Source organism: Gracilinanus agilis, chromosome 2 (assembly GCF_016433145.1).
Source record: "Gracilinanus agilis isolate LMUSP501 chromosome 2, AgileGrace, whole genome shotgun sequence".
Lineage (NCBI taxonomy): Eukaryota > Metazoa > Chordata > Mammalia > Didelphimorphia > Didelphidae > Gracilinanus > Gracilinanus agilis.
Genome location: NC_058131.1, coordinates 568,671,883 through 568,693,495, shown reverse-complemented (window position 1 = coordinate 568,693,495; position 21,613 = coordinate 568,671,883). Strand labels below are relative to the sequence as shown.

Genomic DNA, 21,613 nt, shown 5'->3' with positions numbered 1-21,613 from the left:
CTGTACTGACATCACCGCCGCTGCCAGAGCGAGCCGCGAGGACAGCTTAATCAGATTCCGAGGGGTGGTCCCTTCCCCCTCCCCCTTTCCTCCTCCCCCGCTCTCCCTCCTCTCCCCTCCCCCATCTTCCTCCCTCCTTCTCTGGCTCCGCTCCGCTCCCCTCCACTCCGTTCTGCGCTCTGCGCTCTGCGCTCTCTGCCCGTAGCCACTGACGCCGCCGCGGAGCTCTCTGCGGGGTAGACACCGCCGCAGCTCTACGCTCCCCTTCGCTCCGCTCGCTTTCCTCACTCGGGCCAACCTCCCGCATCTGCGAGAGCGGAGGAGACAGGAGGGGGCGGAAATCCAGAGCGAGCAGGAGCGCGCGAGGGAGAAGTGGGCTGCCCGTCCCCCATCCCGCCACCCCCTCCCTCTCTGCCACCCTTGGGCTTCGGGAAACCTTGGCGACTTCCCCCAGACTTTCTGCATGACTGTCACAAAGGTAAGCGTCATTCCCCAGCCGGGTCCAAAGGGAGCCGAGTGGCCGCGGCCGTAGGGTAGCTCCCCCGCTAAAGGACCGGACTGCGGGCGCGGGCTGCGGGCTGGAGGAGAGGGCAGGGCAGTGGAGGGGAGGGGAGGGGGAGGAAGTCCTCTGCTGCTGGCTTGCTTTTGCGTTGACATGGGTGTCTTCTGTCTTAAAGGTGCAGCGTGCACTCCGCCCCCTACCCAGCCCCCTCCCTCCTATCCCTCCTCTCTTCCCAACCCCCCAGGACCCCCTCCCTAAAGCCAAGCACTTCCACTCCTTCGACCCGGATGAGTAGAGAGTGGGTGCAAAGAAACAGCCTTGGCGTGGCCCGGCGAGGGTAGTGGGATAGGCGTGAGGACAACCCCCTGGCTGGGCACCCGGGGAAGTGGTTCTTCGCCTTGGATACTGCATTTTTAACCCCTTGAGGACTCCGGCGGCCAGCTCCGTGGTCCCAGAGAAGGCCGGCTGCTGTGTGCTGGTGGGTGTGTGGTGACTGCATGCCTCTTGCACACCTCCCAGCAGGTCCTCAGGAGGGGCTGGCTGTCATTCCCTAGAAATTGGCCTTACCCCTGGGTAGCTCACGGAAGGAGGGAGAACCCCTAGATTTCAGAGAACCGGGCTTCCACTTGCTTCACAGGGAGCTCTGGTTCAGCTCAGGAGCGGGCTCTTACGAGGGTCCACAGGTGTCTGGGGAGAGGGGTGGGGGAGGAGACCCTTTGAGGGGCCTGGTGGGGCAGGGCAAGGGTCAGCCTTGGACGATGAAAGCCTCTCCTCTTCTCAAGCTGAGGAAAACGAATGTTAATCGGATGCCAGTTGAGAAACAAGGTTTATTTCTGAAAGGTGTCGCTTTCTGCTTTCTGCTTTTCCATCTTGAGATAGGAGGGGGTTAAGGGGGAAAAAGGATTATTATGTAGTCCTGCAAAGGAGCATTCAGCTGGAAGCTGGGGGATCTAGGCTTTAGGCCACATTGTGGGAAACTGATCAGTCACACAAACTCTTCAGGCCTTAGTTTCCTCACCTATAGTATAGAAATAATAATAGAGCTTTGGATCCTACCAACTGATCCAATGAGATAATGTTTGTAAGAGTGCCTGAGAAAGTATGTTCCAAAGATGGCTTCATGAATGATGTCAATTCCTTTGATGGCCAAGGGAATATGTGTTATTTTCCATTGGGATTTTGGGAAAAAAATCCTCCTTTGCTTCCCCAAGTACTACTCACTACCTTTTCCTCACACTGGCCTGGCGGCTGGAGTTGAGTAGATGATGCCAAGAGTAGGATGCAGTCTGTGTGTGCTGGCAGGACCATGGGGCATGATGGAATGCTGGTTCTCAGGCCTACAGAAAGAGGTGGGGAGGGTCAGAGAGCTCAAGTCTTTACTGATTAACCAGCTATGAGCCTGCGTGCTACTTTTGATAGGATTATGGTAGAATAAACCCAAGAGAGAACTCTGTTAAGGACATTTGAGCTAAACTTTTTCCAATGGCTACTGGCCTTTTTTAGCATAGGTACTTGGACAATGTGTTAGAAAAAAACTTGGAAACAGACTTTTGGTCTATAATCTTATTTATTTGGAAATAAACTTTTGGTCTATACAGACCAAAAATTTATTTCCAAATAAATTTTGGGTGTATGTATGTATGTATGTATGTAATATGATTTTTCCTTTTTATTTTGTCATGGTCAAGTGGAAGGAACCAGAAGTTATCAAGCCACTTCATTCCCTTCTATAGGCCTAAGTTTCCTCACTGATAAAATGAGGGGAGTTAAAATATATGATTTCTGAGGGCCTTTCTAGCTCTCATAAATTCGAGGTGTTAATAATGATCCTGAAGATATGGACTAAAGCAGAGTGAGTATAATGGACTAGTTGGGTAAGATTAGACATTGGTTAAGCTGTTTAACTCCTAAATGCTTTTGCAGACTCAGAAGAGATGACCACCCCAGAAAGGACTGGCATGGCAACATAGAAACATTATGCTACAGATAGGTGATCTGGACCTTCTGGAAATCCTTTTTTATACAAGCTTTGTTTTCTCCACCTTTCCTTCCTTCTCCATCAATATTATAGTTTCTTAGCCATTTTTATGTTATAGATTCCATTGGCAATCTGATGTAGTCTTCTTAGAATTTTTCTTAAACCCCTTACCTTTTGTCAGAACCAATACAGAAGAGCAGTAAGGGCTAGGCAATTGTGGTTAAGTGACTTGCCCAGGTCACACAGCTAGGAAGTGTCTGAGGTCAGAGAATAATGTTTTTAAATGCATAAAATAAAATACATAGGATTGATTCCAAAGGAAACTAATTCTATTGAAATATAGCCACAAAGTATAACATTAAATCCCTCTCCCCACAAGTTCATGGACCCTATGTTAAGTACAAATTGAATCAGCCCAGAGAATGTTACCATTATTAAACCTATTCCATTCTCTGCTTTCCCTAGAGTGGGGGTGAGGGAGCAGGGTAGGAGGCAACTAGATGGCATAATAATTTGAGTGATTGATCTGGAGTTTGGAAGATCAGAGTTTAAATCAAACTTCAGATATTAACTAGCTGTGAGACCTGGGGGCAAATCATAACCTCTGTCTGCCTCAGTTTTCTCAACTGTAAAATGAAGATAAAAATAACAGCTTCCAGGATTGCTATAAAGATCAAATGAGATATTTGTAAAGTGTTTTACAAACCCCAAAGTGCTATGGAAATGCTAGCTATTATTATTAGGGATGGACAGCAAGTGGGTTTGAGGATTGGGGGCCTGAGAATGGTGAGCAGGAACAGTAAGGAGGGACCCAGAATTAAATCTAAGGCAGTCTTATTTGGGAATATTCAGAACAGATGTAGATGGAAGGACTTACTCCAAAGCCATGTAATAAAAAGTCCACTAACTCCTAACTGGTCTTAAGAACTAGGTTTTAGTCCCATCTCTGTCCTATTCAGTCAGGTAGGTAAAGCAGTGAATAGAGCAATGGTCCTGAAGTCATGAAAGACCCAAGTTCAAATCTAGTTTTTGACACTGACTGCGTGATCTTGGGCAAGCAATTTAACCCTTTTTGCCTCAGCTGCCTCATCTGTCAAATGATCTAGCGAAGAAAATGGCAAACCACTCCAGTATTCTTGCCAGGAAAACTTGAAAAGATTGTCCTATGAATTAGGACAGTTTTCTTGCTCTGATCTTGCCACTTAGTTTCTGTGTGACTTTGGGCTCCCTGGGACTCAGTTTCCTCATTTGAAAGGAATTAGCCTAGACTACTTCCTGTTTTTATTTTTTATTTTTCTTATTTTAAACCTTTAACTTCGGTGTATTGTCTCATAGGTGGAAGATTGGTAAGGGTGGGCAATGGGGGTCAAGTGATTTGCCCAGGGTCACACAGCTGGGAAGTGTCTGAGACCAGATTTGAACCTAGGACCTCCTGTCTCTAGGCCTGACTCTCAATCCACTGAGCTAACCAGCTGCCCCCTCCTTCCTGTTTTAACATTAATGATTCTATGAGTCACCTCTCTGAAGAGGTCAGAGGTTCCAAGGGTTAAAGCAAGGCAATAAGCCCAGAGTCATGCATGTCTTTCAATGGAGCTTTGTTCCACCCAGCCAGTCTCTCACTTTTTAAACTGTTAAGATTAGGGGGAGGCTTCAGCTTTCTTTTTCACCTCTTTCAAACTCTGACTAGGACAAGGATGGCTTCCTTGGAGCTGACTGGGTCAGACCATTATAATGCTCTTCTCCCAGAAACATGTGTTCTGTGGATCTCTGAAAGGATCTAGGTCTCCAGGCAAGAGGGGTCTCTGACCATCATGGGACTGCAGTTCCTGTTCAAGGTGATTAGAAGCCTTTGGAACTGTGATCAGTGACCCTTTCTGGGACTCAAATTTCCTCATTTCTAAAATAATGGGAATGGGACTAGATGACCTCTAAGCACTAAAAAAAGGCCCTATGCTTTGGTTTTAGAAATCAGGGCTCAGCCAAAAGGACAAGAGGGCAAATGATCTCTATTGAGGCCCATCTCTGTGGGCTTTGATAGAGGAAAGGGCCCTACGCCCCTCTGTTTTCTTTGTCCTCTAAACTGGAAAAGCCTCTAGGGATTCTGGGCTGAACACTCCTGATAAACTGGCCAGCTCCACTCCCAGATCCCAGGCTAGGAATTGAGACTACTAATGCTGTTTCCTCTCACCCTCAGGAAGGGGTCCCCAGGTCAGTTTCAGATTCCCACCCTTTGGCTAAATGCTTCATTGATCTTAGAGGGGGATTTCCATTTTAAGGCAGGCTTTAGAACACCTTCCCAGAGAAGCTACCCCACCTGGCTCTCTGGGATAAGCTGTTTGGTTGGAGAATATCTCAGATACCCCACTTTTTTGAGGAATGAAATAAGAATGACTTCTAAGCTTTGGGAAATGCTGGAGGCTAGAATGTCTACTGTTGTGGTGTATGCAAGGGTAAAGTACTCTGTGGAATGAAGAAAAGCATAAGATCCAATTAGTCTGTAACCTTGAAGATTGTATGTTTTCTTTAGGGGGAGACAAGATATATGTATATATGCTCATACATATATAAAGTCACATGTATTTTATATATACATACATACATAATATATGAAAAGTGAAATAATAACACAGAACAAAAATACAGAATTACAGGATCATATCTGTTTTCACCATCAAATGATAGATACTAGTAACTTAATTCACAAAAGTAGCCCTAGGGACTATTTTGCCCCTATATTAAATGGCCCATAATTATCGTGCCCTTTGAAGTCATACTTCAGTTTTTTATAACTTTGTCTTTTCCACATTAGCTTCTGCCAATATGCCTTTTTCTGTTAGGTCTTCATTCTCCTCTTCCCCAACTTATTGCTTTTATTTCTTGAGGGCAAAGAGATTAGCTGCCAGATAGGTCAGAACTATGTGGAAACTAGGAGTAAAAAGGATTTGAATGAATCATTAATGGATCTTTCTATGAGTAAAGTGGCAGAAGTATATGACATAGGCTTTAACAATATCTCTTTTTGGTATTCAGATATCTTTACATTTTTTTTTGTTTCCTTCTACCATTTTTAGCTGTGTTCCATCTAGATAGCATCACCAATCAGTAAATTCATAATTGTTTTTTTTTTTTCAATTTTTTTAACCCTGTGTATTTTTTAACTGTGTATTGGCTCCAAGGCAGAAGAGTGGTAAGGGTAGGCAATGGAGGTCAAGTGACTTGCCCAGAGGCACACAGCTAGGAAGTGTCTGAAGCCAGATTTGAACCTAGGACCTTCTGTCTCTAGGCCTGGCTCTCAATCCACTGAGCTACCCAGCTCCCCCCAATAATCATTGATTTTTAAATTTCTATTTAGTTATTTAATTTAAAAAACTTTCACTTTTCATCTTGTATTGATTTAAGGCAGAAGAGCAGTAAGGGCTAGGCAATGGGTATTAAGTCACTTGCCCAAAGTCACACAGCTAGGGACTGTCTGAGGCCAGATTTGAACCCAGGATTTCCAGTCTTTGGGCCTGGTTCAAAATCTACTGAACCACCTAGATGCCCCCTAATAATCATTTATGAAGCATTTATTATGTTCTAGGCACTGATACAGGTAGGATTTTTTTAGTAAAGGTATTTTTAAAATTTTACCCATTACTTGCAATAACAATTTTCCACATAAGTTTTTTGAAGTTTTATGTCGATCTCCCTCCCTTCCCTCAACCTTCCTGGAAGTGGTAAGCGATTTGATCTGAGTTATACATGTATTATCATGCAAATATATTTCCACATTTATTTTTGTAAAAGAATATTCATAAAACCAAAGCCTCCAAATAAAAACCCAATAAACTAATGTGAAAAATCATGTGCTCTGATTCGCATTCTGACTCCAACCATTCTCTCTAGAAGTGAATAATATTCTTTGTTATAAGCCCCTCAGAATTGTCCTGCATCATTATATTGCTGAGAGTAGCTAAGTCTATCACACTGGATCATTCCACAGAATTGCTGTTACTGTGAACAGCATTCTTCTGGTTCTGCTTGTTTCACTGTGCATCAGTTCATGTAGGTTTTTCCAGCTTTTTCTAAAGTCATCCTGTTCATCATTTCTTATAGCACAATAGTATTCCACAATTTGTTCAGCCATTCCCCAATTGATGGACATCCCATAATTTTCAATTCTTTGCCACCACAAAAAGAGATGCTATAAATATTTTTGTACGAGTAGGTCCTTCTCCTCTTCCTTTTTAAAAAATGTCTTTGGGATAAAGACCTAGTAGTGATATTACTGGATCAAAGGTTATGCATTGTTTTATAGCCCTTTGGATATAGTTCCAAATTGCCCTCCAGAATGGTTAGATGAGTTCACAACTCCCAGCAATGCCTTAGTGCCCCAATTTTGACACATCTTCTCTGACATTTATCATTTTCCTTTACTGTCATATTGGCCAGTCTGATAGGTGTGAGATGGTACTTCAGAAGTTTTTAAGATTTGTATTGTTCTAATCAAGAGTGATTTGGAACATTTTTTCATATGATTATTGATATCTTTGATTTCTTCATCTGAAAATTGTTTGTTCATATCCTTTGACCATTTGAACCAGGTAGTTTTTGAAGAAGTGGAGTGTTTTAGAATGTAAAAGGCCTCCATTTAGGAAGAAGTACCAAAAAGGTATGTCTCTTGAAATGGATATTTGGGAGTTGATTGTGTTTCAAATTTATATAACATTAATTGAGAGGTAAGATTCATAAACAAGAAGGTATAGGGTAGGGAAACCCCTAGGCATCCAATAGGCATTTAAGATAGAAACTTAGTTTCATAAGATAATAAATTTAGAACTAAGATGGAACTCAGAGGCCATCTAGTCTAACCCCATAATTTAACAGAGGATGAAAATAAGATCTAGAAGTTTTAAGTGACTTAAGCTAAGTGGCACAGTAGGTAGAGCTCTGGGATGGGAGTCAGAAAACCTCCTCAAACCTGGCCTCAAAGATTTACAAACTATGTGACACTGGGCAAGTCACTTAATCCTGTTGGCCTCAGTTTCCTCATCTTTAAAATGAGCTGGAGTAGGAAATAGCAAACCACTCTAGAATCTTTGCCAAGCAAACTGCTAAATGAGGCTAATGTGCATTTTGAAATGCTTTAAACCCAGGGAGACTACATCTCCCAAGACTCACTATGAAGAGTCAAATATGACTGAAAAATAACAACTGCCAAATAATACAAGAGCTAAGTATCAGAAATAGGATTTGAATCCAGATTCTCAAACTTCAGAATCCATTTTATTTCCAGTTGTTTGATATTTTCCTTTGCCAAATGGACTTGATCTTGGGAATAGTATTTTATAGAATGATGGACCAGAGAGATGGGCTTTGGGAAGGAGTAGACTCTAAATGTTTTCTATCTCCCCCTCACCAGGATTCATTTTATTTGGTAGAATCATAGATCTGGAGTTGGAAGGATTTAAAAGGCTGTCTAGTAACACCTGCCTCCCCCAATTTACAGGATAATGGAACCTTGGGACCCTTCTACCTTACTTCTAGTATCTCTCTAGATTATTTCTTGCCTCTCTTGGATTCAGTCTCCTCAGCATTCTGGTTTACATTAGGAAACAATGGCTTTTAATGGATTTATTAATATTTTCTAATTCATTCCCCCTAAGGTGTTATCCATTCTGTGTAAAATATTTTAACCCATATAAGTCATCATCTCCAGATGACCCTTGCAATTTTATTCCAATAGTGAGAGTTTTAGGCTCCATCCCCAGGAGCATGAAGAAATGTCTTTGGGCAAGAATGCCTTTTCTGTTGTCTATTCTGTTGATACATAGGACTGGCCCAGCTAGCCAGAGTTCCCCAAGGATATAACAGAGCACTAAGGAAACCTCAAGTCTTTATGGATGAGCCATCCATTCTTGGGTCCAAGTCCAAGGAGATGATGGAGAAAGGATTCATGTCTCCTACAGAATTCTAGGGAAACAACGACCTCTTGAAAATAGAGTAGTCTATTTTCCCACACCTTTCCTGCTTGGTTCCTGCTGGGAGAGGAAGTAAAATTAGCCAGGGACCCACAGGAACTTTGGTTCCTGGATGGGTCTAGGGATCAGATTTCCTTGGAACACTACTCCCCCACTTCAAACTCCCTTGGTAGGATGAAATACTTGTCACGGAGGTGGGTGAGGCTCTTGGCAAACTTGTGAGGTTTGTCTCTTGTGTCCTTAGTGGGTGATCCCTACTCCCACCCTCCCCCAACCCACTGTTGTAAGCCCCAACAATGTTCCTGCTCTCTCCTGCTATCCAAATATGTTCCCAGGGAAGGTTCTGATATCAGTCATTAACATCTCTGTGCAAATTAGCTTCAGTATCTAACATCTCTCTCTGGGTAATTTGTTCTTCACATCTAATGTCCCACTAGGGAAGGAAAGATTCTGTTTCCTGGTACAGGAAGGTCAGTGGGAATGTGAGGAGAAATCATTTTGGGGTATGGGAAATTGCCTACTCTCCCTTGAGAATTACATTAGCTCTTAACTGCACCCCAAACAAGTAGCCCCTTTAGGCAATTCAGGAAAATGAAAATTAGCCAAATGGACTGTTTGGCCTTCCTTGGGCCAAGCAGTCAGTTGATGGAATAAATTTTTCCACTTTCCAGCCGGTTATGTTGGCTTCAGTCTCTGAGCTCTTGGCGGAAAAAGTCTAGGTTCTGAATTGTGTATTTCTGAGTACAGAATTTGTATATTCTTCATGTGATATCACACAATGCATCAGTCTCCCTAAACCTCTCTAGGTAGTGTATTTCTTGGGCTTTCATCTTCCAGGGTCCCCTTCCCCAACTCCTGTCTCTCTTCTCCATCACCTCCTCCTCATGTCACTCTAATCTTTCTCCCCTAATGTGTCCTGGAGTTCTTAACTTGTGTGTGTGCGTGCACGTGTGTGATGGACCCATTTTTCAGCCTGTTGAAGCCGATGAACCTCTTGTCAGAAAGAAATCAATTATACTGGAATATTATCAAAATATCAATAAAAGGCCTATGAACCTCAGGTTAAGAACCCCTGCCCTTAGCCTCAGTTTCTCTAACTCCACTGTCACTCAGGGCTCCTTCCTTCTTTCTTCCACATCTCCTTAACCTTTCTCTACCTAGTGTCCCTTCCCACACTATTTCATCCTAGTTCATGCTTTCCCTGGTTCTGCTCATTTTCCACCAGTTCTTTCCATTATCAAGTGAGGGAGTGCAGAACAGTGGAAAGAGAACCAAGTCAGAAGATTTGGATGCAAGTTCTGTGTTATCTTGGGCACAATGCTTGGGGTGGGGGTGAGGGGGCTGAGTTTCCTTATCTATAAAATAAAGGTGGGGGGTTGGAATGAGATAATCTCAAATCCTTTCCAACTACAACAAAGTGTACAATCCTATGAATAATCCTTTTCCTTCTTCCATGAATCTCCTATGTGTTGTTAGTAGGTATCATGTTGATACTCAAGCAGCTAGGTGGCACAGTGAATAAATGCCTGATTTGGAGCCAGAAAGGCTACTTTTCCCCGAGTTCAAATTTTACTTCAGACATAATTAGCTGTGTGACCCTGCACAAGTCACTTTACTGTATTTGCCTCAGTTTCCTCATCTGTAAAATGAAATGGAAAAAAATGGTGAACCACTCAAGACTCTTTGCCAAGAAAAGCTGAAATAAAGAGTCGGCTATAACTGAAAAATAACCAAACAGCAACAACCTCATGTTGATGCCATTGTGATTCTAGTTCTGTGTGTTGAGCTAGGTCATGGAAGTTCAAAACAAAACAAAACTTGTTGGACTTTACCCCTGCGTTTCCAGTCTTATTGGAAGCAGGAGTTAAGACAGATGCAAATCAAGCTATTTCAGGATGAAAATAAGTTCTTTTGAATGGTCGTGCCCTTTATTAGGGAAAAGTGGATTGACTCTTAGAAGGGGCAGCCACCTCTTTCTTCCCACTAGACAGTAGCAAATAGTATGATGAATTCTTGATAATAAGTAACTTTCTCTAATGAATATTGAAGCAAAAGTTTTAAATAAAAAGCAAGCAAGAAGATTATAGCAACCTATCACAAGGACCGTGTGGTCACTATGACCTTGTGGGATATATAGCAGGATTGTAGGACTGATCCAATATTAGGAAAATCATCAGCATAATTGGCAATATAATAAATCCAGCAGAAATCACACGATTTTCTCAATAGATGTAGAAAAAGCCTTTGACAATATACAACACCCATTCCTTTGAAAAACACTAGAGAGCATTGGAATAAATGCAATTATCTTTAAAATGATAAATGCATAACTAAAACCATCAGCACACATCTCTAATGAGGATAAGCTAGAAGCCTTCCCAGTAAGATCAGGAGTGAATCAAGGATGCCCATTATTATTGTCACTACTATCTATTTCCTCCTTAAGCTCCTTTAATTTCTCTTTTAGAAATCTAGATGCTATACCATTTGGTGCATACATGTTTATTACTGATATTACTTCATTGTTTATAGTACTCTTCTGCAAAATGTAATTTCTTTCCTGATCTCTCTTAATTCGATCTGTTTCTACTTTAGCATTGTCTGGTATCATGAATGCTACTCCTGCTTTAAATGGAAAAATTTTTACACAAAACCAATGCATCCAAGATTAGGAGGAAAGCAGAAAGCTAGGAAGATTTTTTTTACAGCAATTATCTCTGATAAATGCCTCTTTTCTCAAATATAGAGAGAAATGAGTTAAATACAAGTCATTCCCTAAATGATAAGTGGTCAAAGGGTATTAACAAGAAGTTTTCAGACAAATAAATCAAAGCTATCTATAGTCATATGAAAAAAATGTGCTAAATCACTACTGATTGGAGAAATGAAAATTAAAACAACATTGAGGTACCATCTCATACCTATCCATTTGGAGAATATGACAATAAAGTTAAAATGATGAATGTTGGAAGGGATGTGGGAAAATTGGGACATTAATGTCATATTGGTGAAGTTGTGAATGGATCCAACCATTCTGGAGAGCAATTTGAGCTCTGCCCAAAGGGCTACAAAACTGTGCATACTAATTTTGATCTTTTGTTCTATCAATACCAAAAAGCCAGTATCCCAAAGAGATTAAAAATAAATAAATCAAGGGAAAAGAACCTGTGGGTACAAAAATATTTATAACATCTCTTTTTATAGTGGCAAAGAATTGGAAATTGAGAAGATACCTATCAGTTGGGATGGCTGAACAAGTTGTGGTATACTATTGTGCTAGAAGAAATGGGAAACAGGAAGATTCCAGAAAAACCTGGGAATACTTATATGAACTGATGCAGAGAGTGAAGTGAGCAGAACCAGGGGAATGTTGTACACATTAACAACAATATTGTACATTGAATGCCAGTGACTTAGTTATTTTCAATAATACCATGATCCTTTTTTCCAAAAAATGACTTAACATGGATTTTAAAAAAATCCTTACTTTCTATCTTAGAATCAATACTGTGTATTGGTTACAAGATAAAAGAGCAGTAAGGGCTAAGTAATGGGGTTAACTTTAAATAGTGACTTGTCTAAGATCATAGAGCTTGGAAGTAAGTGTCTGAGGAAAGATTTGAACCTAGGACCTCCCATCTTCAGGCTTGGCTTTCAATCCACTGAGCCACCCAGCTGTCCTCAGAAATATGTTTTACACGATTGGACATGTATAACTATATCAGATTGCTTACCATCTTAGGGAGGGGGCAGGGAAGGGAGACAAGGAGAGAATTTGGATCTCAAAAATGTTTTTTTTTTTAAACCCTTACTTTCTATCTTAGTAACAGTTTAAGGCAGAGGGGCAAGAGCTAGGCAAATTGGATTAAGTGACTTGCTCAGAATCACACAGCAAGGAAGTATCTGAAGCCAGATTTGAATCCAGATTACCTGGCAGCTAGGAAGTATCTGAAGCCAGATTTGAATCCAGATTACTTGGCAGCTAGGAAGTATCTGAAGCCAGATTTGAATCCAGATTACCTGGACTCCAGACCTGGGACTCTATCCATTGCATCTCCCTGCTGCCCTTGGGAATTCATAATTAAAAAAAAAAAGGTTAAATATTGTTTTTATATATAATTGAGGAAAATAATAAAATATTAAGAAAAAAGGATAGAGAGAATCTCTATATGATTTTACTAATATAGGGTTCAAGAACCTTTCCCTATCAATAAACACCAGCACCTTCTAAGCAATTTAGTCTGAAAAAGATTGTGACTTTCCCAGAGTCATATAGCTAGTATGCATCAGAGAGAAGATTTTTTTTTTTTATTTTTATTTTTTATTTTTTATTTTATTTTATTTTAAACCCTTAACTTCTGTGTATTGACTTATAGGTGGAAGAGTGGTAAGGGTGGGCAATGGGGGTCAAGTGACTTGCCCAGGGTCACACAGCTGAGAAGTGTCTGAGGCCGGATTTGAACCTAGGACCTCCCGTCTCTAGGCCTGGCTCTCAATCCACTGAGCCACCCAGCTGCCCCTAGAGAGAAGATTTTTAACTCAGATCTTGGTTCTGTAACGGTCTATGCTACATTTCCTCTTAAGACCATAAGAGCCTGTAGAAATATTGAAATGCAAGAATTATAGTAAAAAGGAGGCCAACCCAAGGTATAGCTTTAATCCCTATATAGAATATCTTCACGTAGAAAAAACAATAACTACAAACAAAAACCTGTTCCCCCAACCACAAAGAACACCCTTAATCCTACCCAGCCATCTAAAAAAAAGTCCCGATGTTCATGGGTACAACCAGTGGAGGGTAGATGGTTCAGTTCAGCCCCTGTCTGCTACAGGAAACACAGTTCAGATCCCATGCTTTATGAATGGGTGGGCCAAGAGCGCTGCTCTCTTTACATTTAAACAAAACAACAACAAAAAAAAAGCAGAATAAAGTAGAGTGACAGAGCCTGGATTTGAATATTTGACTCTGCCAATTGTGTGACTGTAGGCAATTTGTTTTACTTTTCTGGACCTCAGTTTTCTCATCTAAAAAAATGAGAGGGTAAAGTGGATAATCTCTAATGTCTTTTTCAGTTCCAAATGGCTGATCCTCAATGTGTTTGCCTCTTGGGTTTTTCTTATCAAACTGACAGCATGTCCCACCTTTGAAGGCTTACCTTTTCCAAGACCCCTCCCAGACCAGGTATTGTTGTTTTTCATCCTATCCTACTCTCTGTCACCTCATTTGGGGTTTTCTTGCCAAAGATACTGGAATAGTTTACTTTTTTCTTGCACAGCTCATTGGACAGAAGAGTTAATGGAGTCCAACATGGTTTATTTAGTTAATAGGCAAATAGGATTAAGTGACTTGTTCAGAGTCACACAGCTAGTAAATGTCTGAGGCTGGAGTTGAACTCAGGAAGGCTCTATTCTCTGTGCCAAACCTAGCTGCCCCTCTTCTCACTACTGTGGCACACATGGCTCGCTCCTTCTGAACTCTTGCGGTACCCTGAGATAGTGCCCAGCTCTCCAGTGTGACTGTCTTAGAATTGTTTTGTTTGTGAGAAAGTTGAATATCTCTGGGGCAGAGAGACAAGGTTGTGCATTTCTCTGCATCCCTCCCTCTGGCACTGAACACAGAGCTGAGTCCTCTGTAGGCACTGACTTGGACTTGTTGATTAATGTGTTCTTGGTTGCTCTGGGTTCTTAATGAAAGTGAGGTAGGGGGGGCAGCATGTTCAATTTGCATCTGCCCTTTCCTGGTAGTCCCTGCTTCCCGGGGCAGCTGCTTTTCTAGGCTTTGATAGCTGCGGCAGTCACAACAGGACTGAAGTGCTCAATGGCCACACACACACACACACACACACACACAGAACTAAATATTTAAATACATTTAAATAAAGCCTGGATTTGTGTCTTAGTTCTGCCACTTACCTGGGTGACCTAGGTTGTTGTTTTGTCCCTTTGGATTTCAATTTTCTCATTAATGAAATTGAGGATCTTGTGCTATAGTGGAGGTTCTTTCTTTTAAAAAAATCTTTGCCTTCCCATTTCTGAGCCTGACTCTTAATCTACTGAGCTGCCCTAGCTGCCCCCTGCACTGAAGGTTCTTAATGTAGGCTCCACAGACCTCAAAGATTCTGTGAATAGATCTCAGAGAGTCCATGAATTATGATGGGGAAAAAAAATTTATGTTTACATTCAGTAACCTCTGACTGAAATTCAGCATTTCCTTCAATTATGTATTAAAAAAAACCTCCAACAACATTATTCTAAGAAGGGGGTCTATAGACTTTACCAGGCTGTCAAAGGCGTCCAGGATGCAAAAAAGGTGAATAACTTTTGTACTAGATGATCTCTAAGGCCCTGTCTGTCTCTAAATCCTACTGTCACAGGGTAGCTAGGTGGTTCAGTGGATAGGTCAGGCTTTGAGTCTGGAGGTCCTGGATCAAATAGCTTCTTCCTAGCTGTGACCCTGGGCAAGTCACCTAACCTCAGTTCCCTAGTTCTTGCCTTTCTGTTTTAGAGTGGATACACAGATATTTAGTATTGATTATAAGTGAGAAGGTAAGGATTAAAAAAAAAATAAGGGGGCAACTGGGTAGCTCAGTGGAGTAAGAGTCAGGCCTAGAGACAGGAGGTCCTAGGTTCAAACCCGGCCTCAGCCACTTCCCAGCTGTGTGACCCTGGGCAAGTCACTTGACCCCCATTGCCCACCCTTACCAATCTTCCACCTATGAGACAATACACCGAAGTACAAGGGTTTAAAAAAAAAATCCATTTCCTAATCCAGTCTGGGATAGGTGAGTTTGTAAGAGTCTGTTCTCAGTGGTTTACCAGGGCAGTTATATGGGCAAAGTGGATAAAGCCAGTCAAGAATACCCATCTTCATGAGTTCAAATTTGGCCAAATTTGACACTCAGCTCTGTGACCCTGGGTAAGTCACTTGATCTTGTTTGCCTCAGTTTCCTCATCTGTCAAATGAGATAAAGAAGGAAATGGCAAACCAAGGCAGTATCTCTGCCAAGAAAGCCCAAAATGGGGTCACGAAGAGTTGGACATGACTGGAAAATAAACTGAATGAAAACTCCAAGAGGTTTAGCCATTTCAAGATTTAATAAATAAAACTGCTCTGTACAATAAGTGAACAAAACGGGCCTCCTTTTCCCCTGTAAGCAACTCCTGGGAGGCACTATTTATTTTTCTAAAAGGATCTTGTTTGGCATCTTTCTTTTTGTGTTTTCAGTTGGTCTGACAAGCCATCCTCATTACCTTAGCCTCTATCTTCCCATTTCTCCACAGAGAATATCTGTCTTTGTGCTTTAAAAAAAATATTTAAGCTTTCAAAATCACTTAGGGGTTTGTAGTTTGGTTTAGTCACAGAGCCATAGAATTTTCATGTGTTGTCATACTAAAGCAGAGTGTGTTCACTCCACAGGCTTAAAATAAGACTGTGGTCCTGATGCGGGAGCTGCTGCTGCTCAGTAGGGATGTAGTGGATGGGGGTAGGTGTGCTTCCTGGAAGACTCAGGTTGATGCAATGGAATTAGAGTACTTTAAACTTTGGAGCTTTGGGGTTTCCCTTCCCATCCCCTCCCCACCCTACATCACTGTGTGTGACAAAATAGAGTAATATAGGAGACAAGTTTATCCTTTATTTAATTCAGTTTAAGAGGAATAAAGAGATGTCAAGCATGCTGAGTGTATTCCGTTTTGGGAGGCTTGTGGGGACTGAATAAATGAGCTCTCTTGTCTGTTAGAGTGTTAGAATATGAGAGCATGGAAGCTCCTCGAGGGCAGGTGTCATTTCATTATTGTTTTGTATATTCCCAGTGCCCATCACAAAGCTTGGCATAAAATAGGGGCTGAATAAGTGCTGGTTGATTGATGGATTGCTGAGCCAATATGATGTACACAAGGCTGTGCAGTGTATTGTTGGGGACATGAATGAAGCCTTTTGTGTTGCTTCCCTCCCAGGAGTTATGGTCTTGTTGGGAAGTTGAGTCTGTTATCTGTGGAACATTTGAAGAAAACAGTGATCTCTGGGCAGTTGGTGGCACAGAGGTAAAGAGTTCTGGACCTGAATTCAAGAAGACTCATCTTCCTGAGTTCAAATCCAACCTTAGACACTTACTGTGTGACACAGGGCAAATCACCTAACCTTGTTGGCTTCAGTTTCCTCATCTGTAAAATGGGGAGCATAATAGCACCTACCTCCCAGGATTGTTGTGAGGACCAAATAAGATAATAATTGTAAAGAGCTTAGCATGATTTCTGGCACATAGCTATTGTTCATCCTTTGTTTTGAAGAGGACCAGGGACATCATGGGTTGACACATAGTAGGTACTCAGTAAATGCTTGTTTTTTTCCTGGTTCTTTATGTTTTACAGGCTGGTAGCCACTATTCTTTTCTAGATACCCATTGTCAATTCTTTCATAGACTTACTTGGCCATGCAAGAATACTATGGAAAAGGCAATAAATTCCATGAGTGGCCAGGAAAGAGGGGGATAGCTGTGGGCTAGAAGAGATGGGGAAGGCCTGCTTCCAAGACTTAATTGGGCCTTGAGGGAGAAAGACTTAAAACAGGTATTCTTAACTTTTTTTGGGGGGGCGGTATACCAGGCTACTTTGGCAGGCTACTAAATCTATAGACCTTTTCTCAAAATGATGGTTTTAAATAATTGAAAATGATATTAAATTTCAGTTAGAGCTTAGTGAAAGTTAGAGATATAATTGTTTTCCCATTCAAGTTCAAAGGCCTTCTTCACAGACCCTATTAGAGGGGGTGGTCTATGGACCTTATGTTAAAACCCCTTGATTTAGAGGTAGTAATTTGATTTGGAATCAAGACATCTGGGTTTACATCTTTACTATGACCAGTATTATGTGATGTTGGGTAAGTCACTTAATTTCTCCAGGCCTCAGTTTCCTTATCTGTGAAAAAATGAGGATATATCCTAGTTTCTGGAGGACTTTATGAGCAGGGGGAATAAGATGAGATGAGATCCCATCTCAGGAATTACCTGAACACACATGAGTAGGTCGAGGAGTCAATTTATTCTACATTTAGTGTTCCACAATTCTTTTCTTAAAAAATCCTTACATTCTGGCTTAGAATTGATACCGAATATCAGTTCTAAGACAGAAGAGTAGTAAGAACTAGGCAATTTGGGTTAAGTGATTTGCCCAGGGTCACACACCTGGGCATTGTCTGAGGCCAGATTTGAATCCATGTCCTCTAATCTCCAGGTCTGGTTCTTTATCCATTGGGCTATCTAGCTGCCCAGTTGCACAATTATTACAATTAGGAAATCTTTTTTCATTTCTGAGTCTAATATGTTGCAGTCCTGAACTCAGAATGTATCTGCTCCATTTGCCAGGAAAGAAAAATTCCTCTTCCCCAAGTGGCCCCTATTTTCTTTTTTCTTTTGTTTGAATAGTTCAGGACAGTTGAAAAGCTACTTTTCCTTCTCCTCCACCCCCTCCATCCACCTCATTCTGTGCTGTCTGTTTTGGCAATAGAAATGTAATTGTGACAAATAAATCTGGTCATTAAATTTTGGTTTCCTGCCTTCATTAAAAAAGCAAAGCCAAAGAAAGCATTCACATGCATGCTTGCAAGCATTTGGGCTCTGCAGAGCTATGTTTTGTTTTTTGTTTTTTAAAATTTATCTCTGTGCAAAGTTGAGATGGTCAAAGTCTCTCTGAGGCCTGAACCTTTTTTTCTCCCTGATGAATGGCTTTGACCTTGTTTTAAGCACGGTCCCTTTCCTTGGCTCCGAGCAGTTCCTCAGAGTCATTCCATGGTTCCTGGGTCTCGTGCAGGCTTCCCCCAGCGGATTTACAGGAGGAAATAGACTTGTCTCATTATGATTTGCACCAGCAAGGTTCAAAAGCAGGGATTTTGGTTTCTGACTTGACAAGCAGTTTTATGGTCTTTGACCCAGTGAGATACTTTTGTGGAGGGAGGTGGGTGGTTAGGGAAGACACATAATCTGTGACCGAACCCTGGCCTTCCTGGGTATTTGAGGGTCATGGCACTCTTTGGGGAATACTTCTTGGAAGCCCTGTCTATCCCTACCCAAGTTATTTTGCGGTTTTTTATGCCACATAACCACAACTGAAAAATCCCTGCATCAGTACAGAGTGGATAGAGTGCTAGCTTTGGAGGAAGGAAGAAGAGCTGGGTTCAGATCCTGCCTCTGACATTCAAAGCCAGTGTGCCCCTTGGGAAAAATACTTAACCTATTTCAGCCTCAGTTTCCTCATATGTAAAATGAGGAGGTTGGCCTCTTAAGATCCCTTCCAGTTCTAAAATCTGTACTTTTAGGGTTTAACTTTGGTGAAGGAAAGGAGGCTTTTGATTTGTGAATGATACAGTGAAGCCCCATTTATAGGAATAGCTTGTGCTTTAAGATTTTCAAAACACTTTATAAATATTATCTCATTTGATCAACCTGAGAGGCAGGTGTTATTATCTCCAGTTTACAGTTGAGGAAAATGAGGCAGACAGCAATTAAATGACTTGCTCAGGGTCACACAACTAGTAAGCATCTGTGGTTGGATTTGAATTTAGATCTTCCTGACTTGAGGCCCAGGCTTCCATCCATTGTACCCCCTAAGCTGAATGCTTGGGTAATTCAGGGGAATCTGGGAAAGAAAGTAATTCATAGTTTCTATGATTTTTTTTCCTAAAATTAAACCCATACTTTCTGTCTTAGTATCAGTTCTAAGACGTAAGAACAGTAAGGGGTGGGCAATGGGGTTTAAGTGACTTGCCCAGGGTCACACAGCTAGGAAGTGTCTAAGGCTAGATTTGAATCTACGTCTTTCCATCTGGCACTCTATCTACTGTGCTACCCTAGCTGTCTTTGTTTTTATGGTGTATTAAAGTTTATAATGTGTTTTCCCCTATTTTTATTTTTTACAGTAGCCTTGCAATTTCAATAGTCAAAAGTGCTATCTCACATTTTAAACTTAAGGGAACCACATCCTAGAGAAATTAAGAGATCTGCCCAAGGCCATCCCTCTAGTAAAGCATTAGAGATGAAATTTGAACCTTGATCTCCTGATTTTTAAGTCTATACATTTATGCAATAAGGATGGAACTTTCTGCTTTTAAGGATTCATCTGAAAACTTTTTTCATTCCAATCCTTATCCCAGATCTTTCTTCTCTGGTGTGTCTGAATGTGAATGAATTTTTGCTGAATGAGAATCTTTGTGTGCCAGTTGTGATTCTGAATAGGAATTTCCAGCAGTGAGGACTGTCATTGATCTCTTTTCAGAACCCCTCTTGAGATGACAAAATGTACCACTCACCTCTTGTTTGTTTCTGTACTGCTGCTTATCTAGAAGTCCTTTCTTCCTATTTAGGTTGTAGGTGCCTTGAGGGATTGGACTGTCTTTTATACTTTTGTGCTTCCCAGATTTCTTAACCACAGACCCAGGAAAACAGGAAATGTTAGATGAATCTAGGCTGTAGCTGGAGTAGTAGAGAGAGTGCCAGTCTTGAAGTCAAGGAAGATCTAATTTCAAATCCTGACTCAGATGTTTTTTAGCTATGTGACTCGCTGTTTGCCTTAGTTTTCTCCTTTGTAAAATGAAGCATAATAACTAGCACCTCAATCATAGGGCTATTATGAGACTCAGATGACATAATAGATATTTTAAAGTGCTTTTTAATTCTATCTCAGACCACTTAACCTCTGTTTGCCTCCATTTCCTGTAAAAATGGGTATAATCATAGCACCTACCTTCCAGCGTTGGTTTTAGGATCAAATGAGATTATATTTGTAAATGCCTGACACATGATAAGCATTATATACATGCTAGCTGTCATTATTAGCTCTTATCTTGTATATCTATATATGAAAGTATAGGAGACCGGACAGGTGTATGGGACATTCAGGGAGGACTAGTGCATCCGTAGGAGCTTGTTGAACCCTTTTCAGGGCTGCTCGCCCATCTTTGGTGTCTGCCTTTCCCCCAGTTATCATCTGTGGCTCTAAGAAGCTATAGCATGTACAATGGCCATAGCCTAGTAAGAGCCATTTTTTAAAAAAATTTAAACATTTATTAATAATCATTTTTAACATGGTTACATGATTCATGCTTCTACTTTCCCCTTCACCCCCCGCACTCCCCCCACCCATGGCCGACGCACATTTCCACTAGTTTTGTCATGTGTCCTTGATCAAGACCTATTTCCAAATTGTTGGTGGTTGCATTGGTGTGGTCGTTTCGAGTCCACATCCCCAATCATGTCTACCCCGACCCATGCGTTCAAGCAGTTGCTTTTCTTATATGTTTCCTCTCCTGCAGTTCTTCCTCTGAATGTGGGCAGCGTCTTTACCATAAATCCCTCAGAGCTGTCCTGGGTCATTGCATTGCTGCTGGTACAGAGGTCCATTACATTCGATTTTACCACAGTATATCAGTCTCTGTGTACAATGTTCTTCTGGCTCTGCTCCTTTCACTCTGCATCTGTTCCCGGAGGTCTTTCCAGTTCACCTGGAACTCCTCCAGTTTATTATTCCTTTTAGCACAATAGTATTCCATCACCTGCATATACCACAGTTTGTTCAGCCATTCCCCAATTGAAGGACATACCCTCCTTTTCCAGTTTTTTGCCACCACAAAAAGTGCAGCTATAAATATTTTCGTGCAAGGCTGTTTATCTATGATCTCTTTGGGGTACAAACCCAACAATGGTATGGCTGGATCAAAGGGCAGGCATTCTTTTATAGCCCTTTGAGCATGATTCCAAATTGCCAGCCAGAATGGCTGGATCAGTTCACAGCTCCACCAGCAATGCATTAATGTCCCAATTTTGCCACATCCCCTCCAACATTCATTACTCTCCCCTTCTTTCATTTTAGAATCTGCTAGGTGTGAGGTGATACCTCAGAGTTGTTTTGATTTGCATTTCTCTAATTATTAGAGATTTGGAACACTTTCTCATGTACTTATTGATACTTTTGATTTCTTTACCTGAAAATTGCCTATTCATGTCTCTTGCCAATTTATCAATTGGGGAATGGCTTGATTTTTTATACAATTGCTTTAACTCCTTGTATATTTGAGTAATTAGACCCCTGTCAGAGTTTTTCGTTATAAAGATTTTTTCCCAATTTGTTGTTTCCCTTCTGATTTTGACTACATTGTTTTTGTTTGTACAAAAGCTTTTTAGT

The 21,613-nt window shown here is 41.3% G+C and overlaps 1 protein-coding gene across 1 annotated transcript in view; it reads left to right on the top strand.

The window, feature by feature from the left end:
* The first annotated feature begins 201 nt into the window (after positions 1 to 201).
* CORO2B (coronin 2B) overlaps positions 202 to 21,613 on the top strand; it is a 229,172-nt gene continuing 207,760 nt past the window's right edge. The window contains exon 1 of the mRNA XM_044665324.1: positions 202 to 478. Within this exon, the coding sequence (XP_044521259.1) occupies positions 464 to 478 (15 nt within the window). The 5' untranslated portion in view covers positions 202 to 463. The remainder of the gene's footprint in view (positions 479 to 21,613) is intronic.